The 16,238-nt window shown below is 37.2% G+C and overlaps 1 protein-coding gene across 1 annotated transcript in view; it reads right to left on the bottom strand.

Annotated features, from left to right (window-relative positions):
- The window catches only part of KCNQ1 (potassium voltage-gated channel subfamily Q member 1), a 2,495,454-nt gene that overhangs the window by 1,218,292 nt on the left and 1,260,924 nt on the right, over window positions 1-16,238 (bottom strand). The window contains exon 10 of the mRNA XM_044059185.1: window positions 352-471. Coding sequence (XP_043915120.1) covers window positions 352-471 — 120 coding nt within the window. The remainder of the gene's footprint in view (window positions 1-351; window positions 472-16,238) is intronic.

The following is a 16,238-nucleotide window of genomic DNA, read 5'->3' as shown; positions in this document are numbered from 1 at the left end:
GGAGATTTAGTGCAGCTTTGGACATCTTTATATATAGGAAGCAGTGTTAGGACCCTATGGCGGGGATTGGCTTGTTTATTTACAGAGAATACTTATTTCCATATTATATATAACTGCACTAAATATATACTTATTACGTTTTTTGGCACTCCTTACTTCAACATCATACATTAATATAGCTCATTTTTGCAACTATATTCTCCAGAAAGCCCAAATCCTGTTGTAGCACAACACATTTATACATTTATATTTTATCACTGAACTTCCTACTCAATAGGATTCAATGGTGAACTTAAATTACTTGACTATGCAGCATGCAAAAAAAAAAGCAGAATCACAGCAGTGAAGTACCCCAGCTGTTTTCTTTGGCCTTGGACTAGGTGTAGCAATGGTAGGCTTAGATGGCTGTCTAACATATATTTTCCATGTTGCAGAGTTAGGATTTTCTGCTGCATAGCATCTCCAGGCAGTCTGAAAAAAAGCCACAGAACATGAAATGAAAAGGTTGTACCATCACAAAGTGACAAATATGAGTAACTACAAAGAAATCACAAAGCTGAAACAATGAGGCTTTAAATTAGACAAAATGTTCTCTATCTATAACAAGATGCAACAGACCATACAACAGCTGAAGTCTCAGTTAACAGGCCTTTTTATAGAAATCTTTTACTGTTATCTTTAGATTACTTAAACAAATCTGGCATAACTTTTCAACTCTGTATTTTACTCCCATTTTGGTGCAAGAAATGATGAGACAAGTATGACTCTTGGTTAATAACTGTTAGCCAACTCACAGCTAAAGATACATATCCACATCCAGTATAAAACTACTCAAACTCAAACCATATTCTGTATCAGCTGATGCTTCCAAGAGAATACCTTAAAATAGCAGTTAATTTACCCCATCTCAGTCCTTATAAATAGGTCTGTCCAGGAATCCCACATTTCTTCTTTCTGGAAAAAGTCACATATCTCTCTGCACAAAGGAGGAAATTCAGCAGACATTACTAACTTTAGACCTATAGCAGTCTTACCCCCCCCCCCCTCTGAAATACTTCAAAATGTATTCAAAAACAATTGCTAAACTATCTTCAGCGGGAAGAACTCCTGACCCCACACAACATAGTTTCCGTCCTTCCCATAGTATTAACACTGAACATCTAACCTATATAGATACTGTCAATAAAGCTAGAGATAATGGCAAACTAGTCTCCTCCTCCTTATTTTTATAGACTTGTCTAAAGCCTTCGACACAGTTTGTTACAGCAAACTCCTACTTCAAATGTTCTCCATTAGGTCACTCTCAGCCTCGCCTTTTATGGCTCAAAAGCTACCTATCCAATAGATATCGATCAGTAAAATGGCAATCTGCTCTCTCTCTCTCTCTCTCCATACCTCCCAGTCACCACTGATGTACCACAAGCCTCTTTTCTTGGTTTCCTCTTCTTTAACATCCTCACCAACACCCTCCACACATCCACACAACAGGCCTCCCTAATGCAGCATGGAGATGACTCTATACTTATTTTCACATCTGACAACTTGGTACACCTCTACAAAATTACTCAGGAAGCTTTGACAGCAAATGAAATATGACATTGTAAATTAACTCATGCCCAACCTTTAAAAAAAAAAACTATTACTTTTTTCCCCAAATCCCCTCTTTCCCATGAAAAGATAACATTTAAAGTCCTCTCTTTAGAATAATACAAACATCAAAGTCACTTCTCATAGCAAATTATTAGGGATAATAGTGTATGATTGTCTTAAATTTGACCTGCATATACAAAAGTGCTTTAGAAAAACTCATCAAATACTAGGGATGCTTTATAGAGCCAAAAACCTTCTCACAGATGCAAATAAAGCTAATCTTGCCACTACTTTTCTTCTACCAACACTTCTTTATGGAGTTCCATCCTTACTAACCTTCAGGTATCATAAAAATCAAAACATGAACAATCATTTAAGAAAGTGGCTAAATTTGCAGTAAATACCCCTTTCAGAAGCCACCATTGTACAGCCTAAATAAAAAAGCCTAAACTTGTTTTTACTACCCTATGTTTTTAGTCAGTCATTACAATCCAAAGACCAAAAACTCCACTCTGTCCACAAAGCTATCAAATATGCTGGACATTGTTGCCAAGGCTTGCTGCAAGAAATGAGGCAAGTGTGACTCTTGGTTAATAACTGTGATCCAACTCACAGCTAAAGATACATATCCACATCCAGTATAAAACTACTCAAACCATATTCTGTATCAGATCATCTATCCAACAGGTCAATACCCTCCCTCCCATCCATCAAAACCATTCTGAAAGACTTCCTAGCCAAACACTTGCTCTGTTCTTGCTCAACACCAGGATAATCTGTTTCTCTTAATGTGAACAGATACCTATTCAGACCTTACATCTGCTTACTGTCCCTTCTTTAGTCACCTCCTTGCTTCGATCACTTCCCTTTCCCAGCTGCTTCCTCTCTAAATATACCTTAGGCCTGTTTTTCTATCACTTTGTATTACAGTTCCTGTTTGTATTATACTAACTTAACTTTTTCTATAAACTGACTAAAATTTGTGTAGCTATTAAATCATTGTCATATAACTTGTATCTACCATCAACCAATCTTTTCATATTAAAGTGTATTTGTTTTCGGTATTATTTTTAAAGACTGTAAAATTGCCATTCTTATTTTTTTTTTTTTTTTAATATTTTGGAGTTTTTTTCCCCTCAGGCCTCTGCTGAAAATGAGCTCCTAACCAGTCAGACTTTCCTGATAATCAACTGTTAATAAACAAATAAATAATGTACCTATACATATGTATATATGTGTATACATGACCCAGAAATGGGAGTTAGCAAAGACAGGTCGGTCATCTAAAGCAAGGCCAAAAATACATGACAGTAAATATAGCCTTAATGGTTTACTAACTGAAGTATGCACGGGTAATCAAAATTCATTATTAACAGCAGCATAATCTCAAGACACTAAGACTCCTTAAAGAATACCTTAACTTTATTTTCATTTTCTCCAATTAACTGTAAATTAGAAATCTGGATTGGCTAGCTGAAAATATGATAAAGCACAGGTATCTAAATATACATGTTATTTTTGACCAAAGGAACTGCTATTGACTTTTATCAAGAAAGAAAAAGAAATGTGTTTAATGTGACCAGGTTCTTAAAGAAGCATAGTATTTGAATGTTGTAGATTCAAATGCCTAGGTACTTTTTCAGTTATATCCATACTCTGTTGCAATTTGTTCTTCTGGGCAGCGTTTCATTAAATGCTTTACTTTGTGGTTTTACCACAGTTAGATCGATTGAACAAGCTGGTGGAGCATTTTCAGTGGCTATTTTCCCTTTTTCCTATTGTAGTGGTACTATGGAGATGGTATATAAACTTGAGGGGGGTTGGAAGCCAACCTCCCAGATCTAGGTGCAGATGACCTGCTCCAGCAAAAACATTATTTCTGTGTGTTGATGTTTTTCAAGGCATGCTTTTTGATTTTGGAAATATCAGTGAAGTATAACACTTTCTTTCCTGGTCAACTACACACAAAAAAAAAATGTTCACTTTATATCTTTATCAAATCATGGACAGAGGTTTCAAGTACATACATGTTGTAATGTCTGAGCTATATGCAAAAAGAAAATGCAGTTCTAGAAGAAAATGTATGTTACTGAATCTATGCAATATGATGGTTCATGAAATGGACACTGCAGCATGGTATTTTAAAGATCTTGGGGTCAAGTCCACGTCAAAGCTCATCTGTGCTTTCCAACTTCTGCCTGGATTTAAAAATGCCAGACAGAGTACTTTGTGTGGATGCATGTATGTGCAATCATGAGACCTTGTAAACAAAAAAAATGTTAACATACACAGGTCCTTATATGAGTGAAAAATACCCAAAAGATTGGCACTAAATTAAAATAGACTGGGGGGTTAATAAACAACTACAGTATATGAAAACAAATCTATGAAGAAAGCTTTGAGTATAACTTTTCCTGACAAAGGCAATTTGACATTCCATTCCTGAAAAGAAATTATAAAGATGCACCACAAATGGATTGATGTTTAATGATTAACCCATACTAGGCTGATGGAATTAATCACTTATTTGCTAACAAGGTAAAATGACTGAGGCAGCATTGACCAGCTTCAACCAAAATATGAGGAAGCAGTATTTAAAAATATTGTACACAAAGTCTAAAAGTAACTCCTCAAATGGAACTATTTGAATGGGTAAATTGAGCAAGTTTTTTTTAGTGACTGTAAACACGTGTATATGCATACATGGGTTTGATTGTTTTGGTCATGTGTTCATATGTCCATAGATTTGTACTAGGCTAACTGCCCTTGTGGGCCATTTTAAGCCTAGCCAATTACCCCATGTGAGAATCAAACCTTGCAGCTTGTGTCTGTAAGGTACAGCTTAACTATTAGCCAACCATACTTTATGCCACATTTATATGTTCCTTTTTCATGGATATGTTTTGCTGGTAGGAATGTTTTTGGTGGATTACATCAAATTATGTTATAGTCAACACCAAGGAGGTCAAACAAAGCATAACTTGATGCATTTCATTTGCTTTGCCGTTATATAATCATGAAGATATTAGTTTTAAGTTCTGGGGGAATACATTTGCCTGCACGAGTATTTTTTGGTTGTTTTACTTGTATATGTAGGACAAAAAGCTTATAATCACAACTGTAATCAAGTTTACATATGCGGTCATCAGGTATCAATTTTTTTTACTTTAGTTATTGATCAGTAATTAAATTATATGATAGTGTTTTACTTCTTTTCATTTTTGATCATTACTATTATACACATCAAAGAGTGTATTACTTTACATCTGTGACACATTTCACCTAATAATAAACTATCTAAAATATTCATATAATACACATTTAATATAAAACACATTTAGTTGAACCATATTAAATCTAAAACTTCAGATACAGAAAATACTTATCCAAAACGTCGTTTTTTTTGTGGGGGCAAGCCCCCATGCACCCCCCCCCCCCACGCACACACTCACACCCACTTACGTAAAATATACCAACTCAGGAGTTGCACAATCATGGACAAGAGAATAAAACCTCACACAGTGAATCACTGCTGGCACGCCAACAGAAGTTTCTAGAAATGAAGATACAATATAACAATGGCATTAACAAGGTACAAATACTGATCAAAACTAATCTGCAACGTAATTCCCAATGCCCAAAAACTATACCAAGAATGATTTTCTACAGCTTTACATACTTGTTTATCAACTGTGATTCAGTCACTTGTGTTTTAGACAAACTATGTTGTAGGTCAATTGTGACAGTTTTTGCAAACGAGATGTGTTGTAGATCAAATGTCATATACCTGCATTTTTGTATACAGTGAATATAAAGTTTACACACCCCTGATAAAATTCCAGGTTTTTGTGATATAAAAACATGAGACCACAATAAATCATTTCAAAACTTTTCCCATTTTTAATGTGACCTATAACCTGTACAATTCAATTGAAAAACAAATCTGTTAGGGGAAAAATATAAAAATAAAAAACATACAATAAGCTGGTTGCATAGGTGTGTACACCCTTAAACTAATACTTTGTTGAAGCACCTTTTGATTTAATTACAGCATTCAGTTTTCTTGGGTAAGAGTTTATTAGCATGGCACATCTTGACTTGGCAATATTTGCCCACTCTTCCTTGCAAAAGCGCTCCAAATCTGTCAGATTGCGAGGGCATCTCTTGTGCATAGCCCTCTTCAGCTCACCCACAGATTTTCTATTGGATTTAGGTCTGGGCTCTGGCTGAGCCATTCCAAAACTTTAATTTTCTTCTGGTGAAGCCATTCTTTTGTTGATTTGGATGTATGCTTGATGTCATTGTCGTGTTGAAAGGTAAAATTCCTCTTCATCTTTTTAGCAGAAGCCTGAAGGTTTTGGGCCAAAAGTGACTGGTATTTGGAACTGTTCCATAATTCCCTCCAGTTTGACTAAAGCCCCAGTACCAGCTGAAGAAAAGTGACCCCAACGCATGATACTGCCACCACCATGCTTCACCATGGGGATGGTGTTCTTTTGGTGATAAGTGTTGTTTTTGCGCCAAACATACCTTTTGGAATTGTGGCCAAAAAGTTCAACCTTGGTCTAATCAGACCATAACACATTTGCGTGCATGATTTTGGGAGACGATGTATTGTTTTGCTAATTTTAGCCAGGCCTGGATGTTTTTCTGTGTAAGAAAAGGCTTCCGTCTTGCAACCCTACCCCATAGTCCAGACATATGGAGAATACGAGAGATTGTTGTCACATGTAGTACACAACCAGTACTTCCAGAAATTCCTGCTGCTCCTTCAGTGTTACTGTAGGTCTCTTGGCAGCTTCGCTGACCAGTTTTCATCTCGTCTTTTCATCAATTTTGGAGGGACTTCTAGTTTTTTTGCAACATGACTGTTGTCCCATATTTTCTCCAGTTTTTGATGACTGTCTTCACTGTGTTCCATGGCGCATCCAATGCTGTGGACATTTTTTTGTACCCTTCTCTTGACTGATACCTTTCAACAATGAGATCCCTTTGATGCTTTGTAAGCTGCCTGTGAACCATGGCTTTTGCTGTAGCAGGCAACTAAGTAAATGTCAGGAAAATCCTACTAGGGCAGCTGAACTTTATTTGGGGTTAATCAGAGTCTCTCTAATTGTTGGCAGATGTGTATCCAAGAAGACTGAATGTTGTAACTAAATTAAAAGGTGCTTCAACAAAGTATTAGTTTAAGAGTGTGCATACTTATGCAATCAGCTTATTGTACGTTTTTTCTTTTTTATATTTTTTCCCCTAACACATTTGTTTTTCAATTGAATTGTACAGGTTATAGATCACATTAAAGGTGGGAAAAGTTTTGAAATGATTTATTGTGGTCTCATTTTTTTATATCACAAAAACCTGGCATTTTAACAGGGACGTGTAAACTTTTTATATCTACTGTATACATAGATACACACGTATATAATATGTACACACACATTACAAACTACATTGATTGAGTTAGAGTTTGGTAGTGGTCAAGTGTAAATGAGGATAAGAGATGTGGGACACCATAAGTCATGAGATAGTATGGTGTGTAGACAACTACTTGTGGGTTAGCATTAGAAAGGGGGAAGATTTAGTGGTATGCATTTATGATTATGAGCGAGGATATTTTTGTGTGTGTGAATATGCCATTCATCAACAGCATCCTACAACTGGCCCTTTCAACACAAATCCAGCCTCAAAACTTGAAATGCAAACACATTTCCCAGACATTACAAAAAAAAAATAGGATGGAACCCCTGTCCACCAAATGATTTCACATGATATCTGGCAACTTCATTCAGACCCACAACACAAGGAACTTCTACCTCCTACAAGATGACCCCCAAGAAACACCAAACATGGATTTGAGTGCAAACTGGTATGAAACAAGAATTTTACATTAATGATTCTAGCAAGGTAATTTATAAAACAGTATACATTTAAACAGAGTAGGACTAAACTTTTATTTATTTGTGGGTTTCTTTTGTTAACTGGGTAGGACTCTGATCCAGGTGGACTATTTTCAGGATCATCCTGATGGTCTACAAAACAGGGGCAACAAGTAGGTATAACAACTGACTGTAGTTCATAAAATGACCGAGTAATAAATTTTAAATATAGAAATGTAGAAAGCAAAGTATAAATGGGCAAGAAAACATATAAGAATGCTTAGGGGGTTAATCCCTATACTCTAATATTTCCAAAGCCTTGTAGGGTCTTAAACAAGCTAGCTGCCTGTGGACGAAATAAAGATCCCTGTCTAGAGTAGAACCTTGGAGTTTTGAATTGAAATCGTCATGGAAGGGCTGTGTGTGTAGCCATACTCATCTCCTTATACCTGAGCCAGTGTCAGCTGATCTGGAGGTGGACTCTACAGTACCATAGCTGCATTTAATGCTATACATAGCTGATGGAGTTGCTTGAGCCAACAAAGACACAGCCTGTTGCTTTGAATCTGTCCCTTCCATGTCACCTACAGCCTTATTCAGGCTGCCAAGAATAGAAAAGAAGATATTTGGTTATGAAAGTCTGATAATTAATGTCACTGAAATCCAGAGGAGAGAAAGCATAGACCTTTTTCCCCTCTGTCCATGGCCCTACTGTCCTTTGTCTGAGGAAAGAGTATTACCAAAAGGCAGGAGCTTGGATGGCTTGTCTGAAGATAATGAAACTGCTGTGTTACTAAACATCTATACCTACACGAACATATCTTGTATGATACAACGTTGATAGCCAGTAAGTGTGTGCGCAGACACACATATTCTATATATACATATATATCAGTACAGTGTTTGGTTCCACTTTTGTTATTATCATACATTTAGTTAGGTGGGTTGTTTTGATAAAATTGCCTGTTCACCACAGGATACTGGTATTGCTTTTGTGGGATCACCTTACAGTGGGGAGGGTGATGTGCCCTTTCATACACACACACACACACACAATGGAGAGAGATACTGCATGTGTATATATAATATATACATATATATATATATATATATATATATATATACACACATATATATATATATATATATATATATATATATATATATGTGTGTGTATATATGGGTCTATTGCTTTACATCGAAAATACACTTCTTCGAAATAAAGCAGTAGACCCTACACTTCAGCGAAAGTCCACTTAAATGAATGTGCACTTTCGCTGAAGTCTAATTCCCCAAGATACCCAAAAAAAAACACTAAAACATGTTTTTGCAGGGGGGCAAGCCCCTCTGCACCTCCCCCCACTTAAATATATCAACTCCGAGATAGCACTACAGCGGGGAAAAGGGAATATTCCCATTCCGCGTTGTAGTATGACTGCCGAAGTCAATGTTCGAAGTTTCACTACTTCGAACAAGTGGACTCAGTGAAGTGGGGTTCGAAGTAGTGAAACTTCGAACATATTGACGGATCCTATATATATATATATATATATATATATATATATATATATATATATATATATATACATATACATATATACACACACACACACACACCCATACACATTTACATATAAAACAACCACAAAAAACAGGTGCACAGGCCCAGTATAGCGTGCTACATTCCAAACAAACTGAAAAGGAAAAACAAAATCCAGAATGACACTGCAAGCAACCCTGTGTTGAACCAGAATGGCTAAGTAGATACTATAAAACATAAATCCACCACGAAAAATGCTTCCAGAAGGTGAAATCGATATGCTGCTAAAGCCTTGAGCTATTTGTTGCATGCTGTTTATTTCGTTGCACTGAACTGAAGCAAAGAACGTAAAAGCATTTTTCATTATGGATTTATTTTATATATATATATATATATATATATATAGAGAGAGAGAGAGAGAGAGAGAGAGAGAGAGATTTATATGCTAAACTGTCAAAAATGGAAAAAAGTCACTGCCATTTCTCTGAACAACTACTTAGCAGTCCCTCAGTGAGGGATGAAAGCCTGAATGTCTCACTGGCAGGCAGTGTTTGGGAAGGCAGCATGGTTGTCACATGATGGCCTAAGGCATGCCATTGAACAGTCAAGGTCACTCACCCATCCTGGAAGGAAAGAAACAGCTCAGCAAAATGTTCTACTGACACCAGGTGGGGGCCAAGTGGCATTGCAACATGGTGTACCACTTCAGACTGCCAAGCAGTGTACCACACCAATGCTGGTGATCAGTCTGTGTGCAAGCATAGATACCATTACACCTAGCAACACTTGCCCAGTTATGCAGCGCACACATCAACTCTCATGGAGATGGGGAGCAGGAGTATGCAGAAAGCTCTCAATGCCCTTATATGTCCATTGTGATCCCCAATCTGCTCTTTCCTGACCTGGCTTTTTTGGCTTTCAGAGGTTGGAGATCTTAAGGAAACCCACAGGGGATGGTGATGGTATAGAAGTAAAACAAATGAATAATTAAAAAAAAATACTGATATGCATTAAATAGATTAAGAACGATGTCCTGAGAAGCGTTACTTAAAACAAAAGATTTCCTTGCATTTTTTTCATCAAAAATTTTTGAGAGAGAGAAATTATTTGCCTATCATAGCTGCAGTTTTTATCTACATATAGATGTATAAAGCAACATTTACTTTGGGGATACTGAGAATATAGATCCTTTATAGCCACTTACACTAAAATTGTATGAACGTGATAAAAAAGCCTCAATTTCATACAAGATGAAAGTTATCTGAGGCTAAACAGCCTTTTGAGAGTTCAACAGATTCTCCTTAAAAGATGCAGTTTATTTTCATCTTTCTTCTAGATCAAGTAAACACCATGCTACTGTTAATCAGATACACATCTAGTTTCCTTTCTAAAGGATCAGAATAATTTAGCCCAATGCAGCTCATGGCATGTTAATCTCTATCTAAAGTAAACAGCTAATATTAATGTGAGTGGGATGATGCAGACTCTGATGTAAACCAGCACAGACAGTTATATGAAGACATGGTATTTCTATAATATGGCAACTCAAGACATGAAGTAAAACATCAAACTTCATTTCTGACATAAAATATAACAGGTTTTCTTTGGCGTGCATGGAAACAAATTTTCAGAACTATCTGAACTCCTACAATCTTTTAAATTTGCAAGCACCATACCATAATGTGGAGGAACATTTCTAGTCTCCCACAATATTTTTCAGTACCTACTTTCAAAAACTGGTATTTTTGGTTGTGCTTTGGAAGAGAAAACTAAAAATATAACATAACTCAATGCGTGACTGAAATTTTAGGAGGGATTCTGAAAGCACATATATTTAGTATAAATCAGGATTTCTGAGTGCACCAGCTTACATAGTAGGACTGCATACAATAACCTGTGCACGCTTACTGCAATTTCTGTATAAATATTGCACAAGTAAAGCCGATGGTCTTTCAGCAGGCATCCATATATACTTGCAACTCTCATTTCACCAAGATTAGTAACTGTAATAAGTAAAACAAGAACTGACCAAATATAATCCTCTCTTCCCATCAGGCAAGGAAAAAATACACACATGATCACAGTGCTGTTTACAATAGGTGCACAGATATTCTGGGACAGATTCATTAACATGTACACTAAGTGTACACAATCTGTACAAGAACATCCATACTGCATTATCTGTGCTTTCTAGTCATGCAGAAAGATCACACTAAATGTACACGTGGTCTTTATGAATCCCCTTCAATATTTAAATCTAAAAGAAAATCAGTAGGAAAACTAAAATAGGGAGAAAGAAGGTGAGGGCTATGCTTGTGTTGTCTGTTCACTGTGCACACTTAGTGAATGATGTATTTACTTGCATTAATTTCTCACAGCCCAGTTCACGGCTGACTAAATAAATTTTTGTTTGTTATCAAGTTACACTCCTGAAACCACACTTCTCACCTCTTTAAGGTACAAACATGAGGTTGCCAGTAACAAGCAAGCATAATTAATACATTTTCTAATGCACTAGATGTCTTTTACACACTTAAGTGCATCTTCCAATGCATATAGAACTAGTCTGACCTGCCTGATTGTGACTTGATCACATTTTAAATTACGGCTCCCATACCTGTAGACCAATGGGTTCATATATCTGTTTCATGCTTCTGAACTATTACCCTTCGGGAAACCTGACTTTCAACTGCTGTTCAGTGTTTGTATTTTCCGGTGCTCTTCCAGTTTTTCCCCATCAATATGAATCAGTAGCTAGCAATGAAGTAACAGCTGGATTTGTTAAGAGAGATTTGAATACCCAGGAGCTCAGGTAGGGCCATGTGTAATCTGATATGAGATAGTGCAGTTTCTAAAATACAGATACTCCTCAACAGATAGCAGGGGTTCTGAAGGCATGACTGGTATAAAAATTCTGGTACAGAAGAGTGCAGTCACTGCAGTAAAGCCATGTCTCAGTAACTACACAACTATGAATGTGTTTAGCTTGCAGGACAGCCTCAAGCTCTGGCATCTTTCTCTTTGCCTTCCTAACATTGAGTAGTGTTGGAAGTTATTTAAATTTGAGATGAGTTTATTATGGAGGAATGCCCATTGCCAAGACTCTGTTAAAACAATGGAGCTATATGGACAGCAAAGGCTTCAACCAGTATGAGAAAACCCTCCCATCAGAGGCATCAGCCATCCTTGGCAAAACATGATGTCTTGTCTAACATCTCATCTCCGACCGATACATCCTGGAGCATCTTAGGACAACACTGATCATTGTAGTCAATGTTAAATCTAATTATCTTGTCTTGATTTGGAGAATCTAATTATCATGTCTTGGTATCTAGGCATCATTCTTAGTGAAGGGAGGCTACTACTCAACAACAGTGTTTTTGTTGCCTACAAAGTTCCTTCATGTCCCTGTGCATGATACCCTCTGTGGAGTGCCTCAGGGGCCATCACTTGCTTGTAGTAATATTTGTCTGGCTTAAGGCTTGTTAGGACCCTTATAACATCTCATATACTGGTATCTGACAAACAGCTTACAGTCACCCTGTGCTTTTCTGGTCTGGTGAGTGTGGAGACTGTATACCTACCTTCATAATCACCTGACTACTGTGGAAGCAGAATTAGTGGTCCTTATGGGTGGAAGCCTGCTTTCCTGATGGCTCTTGGGTGAGCTGTGTCGAGCTCCAGTATATGTGAATAGAGGAGTAGCAGCTGTTGCTTTGTGTGCTGGGCTGTGATACTTTGGAGTCTGCTCTAGGAGGTTTTAACAATTTTTTGTCCACATCCTAAGCATAAGTCATGGGCCTAGCATTGTGCTTCAATTGATTTGTCAGTATGATGCTTAACAGTGGACTAATGCAAGAAGTTTGCCTCTATGTTTCTTAAATATTACATCTCTCACAGGATGTACCACCAATTGGTAGCATCACTGAACATTCAGTAAGCATAAAACAGTTGTTACACTGCCTCAGAACACCGAATGCAATCAGACTGGCTGCTACAGATGGGGTGAGTGCAGCCTGCTGAACCATGCTGCCAAACGGCAGCAAAGTGGAACTTGCACAGTACTTAGGGGTTACAGAAAGACAACTGTAGGACCCTCTAAGAACTTAAGGATGAAGCATTTATGGTGATAGACCCCACAGTTAGTGTTGAGGACAGCTAATCTATCAGCACTAGGAGAAAAGACAGAATTTATCCATTGGCATTCCTGGCTGTTGCTAATGTTGGCCTTACCACAGCTTCATACAGCTAGGAATCAATACCCCTTTGCTCCTTCTCTCGTCAGAAACACAACAGTAGCACTTACTCAAGTTCTTTCAGAGAAATGGATCACAGGCTCTTAGGTGAACAACAGTTTGCTCTCTGATGCTGCAGGAGTCTGTAGGCTTGTAGTATCCTTTTCCAGGGTAGATATCCCAGCTACCCTGTTCTGCAGCTTATCACAAGAGCAAAACAAGCTATACAACAATTCAGAATTAAAAATAAAATAGTGTCCAACAAAATGGCAAACAGACTGATCAGGGAAGCATCACTCACCACTCACACTGCCCATTCATGGAAGTACTGTTCACACTGCCCAGTCAGAGATGGTTAGGAATCAATGACCCTGTGTTCCTTTTCTCATTAGAAGCAAAACAGTATCACTACTTCTAAATGGGCCTGAAGTAGTAGATACTGGACTTTCTAGTAATTGGATATCTCTAATTTTACTGACACAATTTATTGCATACTTTAAGCATTCACTGAATACTGACTCCTTTGAGTCACTTAAGCTGATTTTAAGTAGTAGGTTACTGGACTTTGTATTGAAGTACATTACTGTTAATCATGTTAGCTTGGGTTGACCAATTTGGTTACATGTAAACTTACTTTAAGTTTATCATAAACACAACAGTAAACAGAAAAGAAAAACACATGAACTGAGTGTACTGTAAGTTGAGTTTAAATCTAATTCTCCCACGGTCTACAAGGCATTTATTTTGTCACACCTTGTGGAAGGGCATAATGCAGAAACAGAAATTTTGGTGCATCTTTATAAGCCACAGATTGTATTTGAAATCTAGCTGTAATCAGCAGCTTCTTAATCAAACTCGGGTTGTGATGAGCAAAAGCCTATGCCGATGACAACAGTAACAGTGCAAGATATGCAATGGGTGGATGGTACACTGTTCCATTACGGGCCACTATACTCCTGTACACACACACACAGCTAGAGGAAGTTTAGAGTAGCCAGTCAGCATAATGTGTACATCTGTGGATGCGTGAAGAAACCAAAGAATCCAATGGAACCTTAAACAGCCATAGAAAGAAAAATGAAAATGCCACACAAGCATCAACAGATCTGAGGTGAACCCCCTTGGATCTGCAGCTCAAAGCAGTGCAATATTGTGTCTCTTTGCCTTTCAAATCTATTAGCAAAACAGCAGTCTCTAGGTGCACAGGAATTCAGTTAATTTACACACAAATGAAACAAATGGCTTTTATTTATATGAAAAGGTTCACAACAGGGATTTATCATGGCACTATATATTTTTATATAGACAACACAATTTGAATGAAAGTAGATTTATCTTGATAATGTAAAAGTGGAGCCTTTTTTTTGCTTCTACTGATATCAGTACTATATCTGCTTTATTAAAGGAAACTATTAGTAATAAAACGCTAATCTTAAAGAACATCTCTTGAGTTTGATACATAATTGCAGAAGACCAAAACCAATCAATTACCATCTGTTTGAAATACAGCTGAATGATATCTGTACATTTTGGGTACTATTTGAAGCAATAACTGCCTGTGTTTATTCTGAAAGTAGCTCATTCAGTAAACTAAGATAAAATGCATTTAGATGTTATAGTCATCCAGGCGGAATAGTCATCCAACTGATTGAAGCATTACAATTTATTTATTCATTTTTATTTTACATTTGTTAACCGGGTTAGTCTGGCTGAGCTTTTGGCTCATTTTCAGCAGAGACCCGGGGAGAAAAGCTCCTCAGGACTAGAAAACAATTTATTAAATTTTAGTAGCATAGTAGTAACAATCAGCTATAGGATCTTACAAGCAGAAATCTGGAGAGAAAAAAAAGCTCCTCAGGCAATTTAATTATACAGAGTATTAACAATTGGCAGACAAGTATGCGAGTTGTTACAAACAAGGTTTTAAACAATTCGCAGAAGAAAATGTGACTAGTTACAATATTATTTAAGCTTCTTAGAGCAAAATGAGTTAATAGTTAGGCAGATGCTTATTTAAACTGGGTGGGATTTAGTTGTATAGGAGTTTGGAAACAAGAAAGGCAAGTAAGAATGGCTAGTAGGGGAGGTAGAGTATAGGAAACAGACTAGACAATTAGGTTGTTTTGAGACTAAGAATTAAGAGTGGTTGGAGACAGAGGTAGGAAGAGGCAGGGGAATAGTGTTAGGGATACATTAAGAGTGAGGTGGTGAAACAGGTGAAAGGATGGTGATTTCAGGGTGGTTGGCTACAGTGGCAAGACCACTTTGTTGTTAGGTATTTCCTTGTGGCTAATTTGAAACTTTTGCTATGCCAGAGGGATTTTATTTCCAAGGGGAGTTAGTCCCAGGATGTAGCTGGGTTATAGTTCTAGAGAAGGCAGCCTATTTTGGTTTTGAGTTTGTAGATGTCTAATAATTCTTGATTTGAGCTGCGTAGTGTTTTAGCAGGGGAATACTTGGATATTATATTGGAGAGACTGGGGTAGAAGGAGGGTAGACAGAGGACAGAGTGGATGATTTGTAGTTGGTATAGTTGGAGCAGCTGAGGGAATTCTAGCCAGTCTATCTGCTCTAGTGCTAAGCAGTGGTGTGACTTGTAGGTTTGGTTAGCTGCAAATCTAGTGATCTTACTATAGGTAGTTTCATGTTTGGAAATAAGTGTAGAATTTAGTTTTGTGAATATGTGGCAGCTGTACAGGAGCATTGGGAGTAATAAAGCCTGGGAAAGAGTTATTCTGGCAGTGTTAGTTAAGTATTTCTTGCTACGGAAAAGGTGTCCAAATTTCTGATGAGTTCTTTTTACCGAGTTAGTAATATGGAGATCAAACTTAAGCTGATCATCTATTGTAACACCTAGCAATTTAGTACTAGATTCAGCTGAGATGCTAGTGTTGTTGCAGGATAAGATGGTAAATGTACTTTTGAGTGTGGTGATGTTTTAAGGAGGAAGAGTAGGAGCTTAGTATTTTTTTTTTTGGATTAAGTATTAGTTTGTTA

This window comes from Protopterus annectens, chromosome 17.part0 (assembly GCF_019279795.1).
Source record: "Protopterus annectens isolate FY-2018-M chromosome 17.part0, PAN1.0, whole genome shotgun sequence".
Classification (NCBI taxonomy): Eukaryota; Metazoa; Chordata; order Ceratodontiformes; family Protopteridae; genus Protopterus; species Protopterus annectens.
The sequence above is the reverse complement of the archived record's forward strand: the minus strand, read 5'-3'. Positions and strand labels throughout refer to the sequence as shown.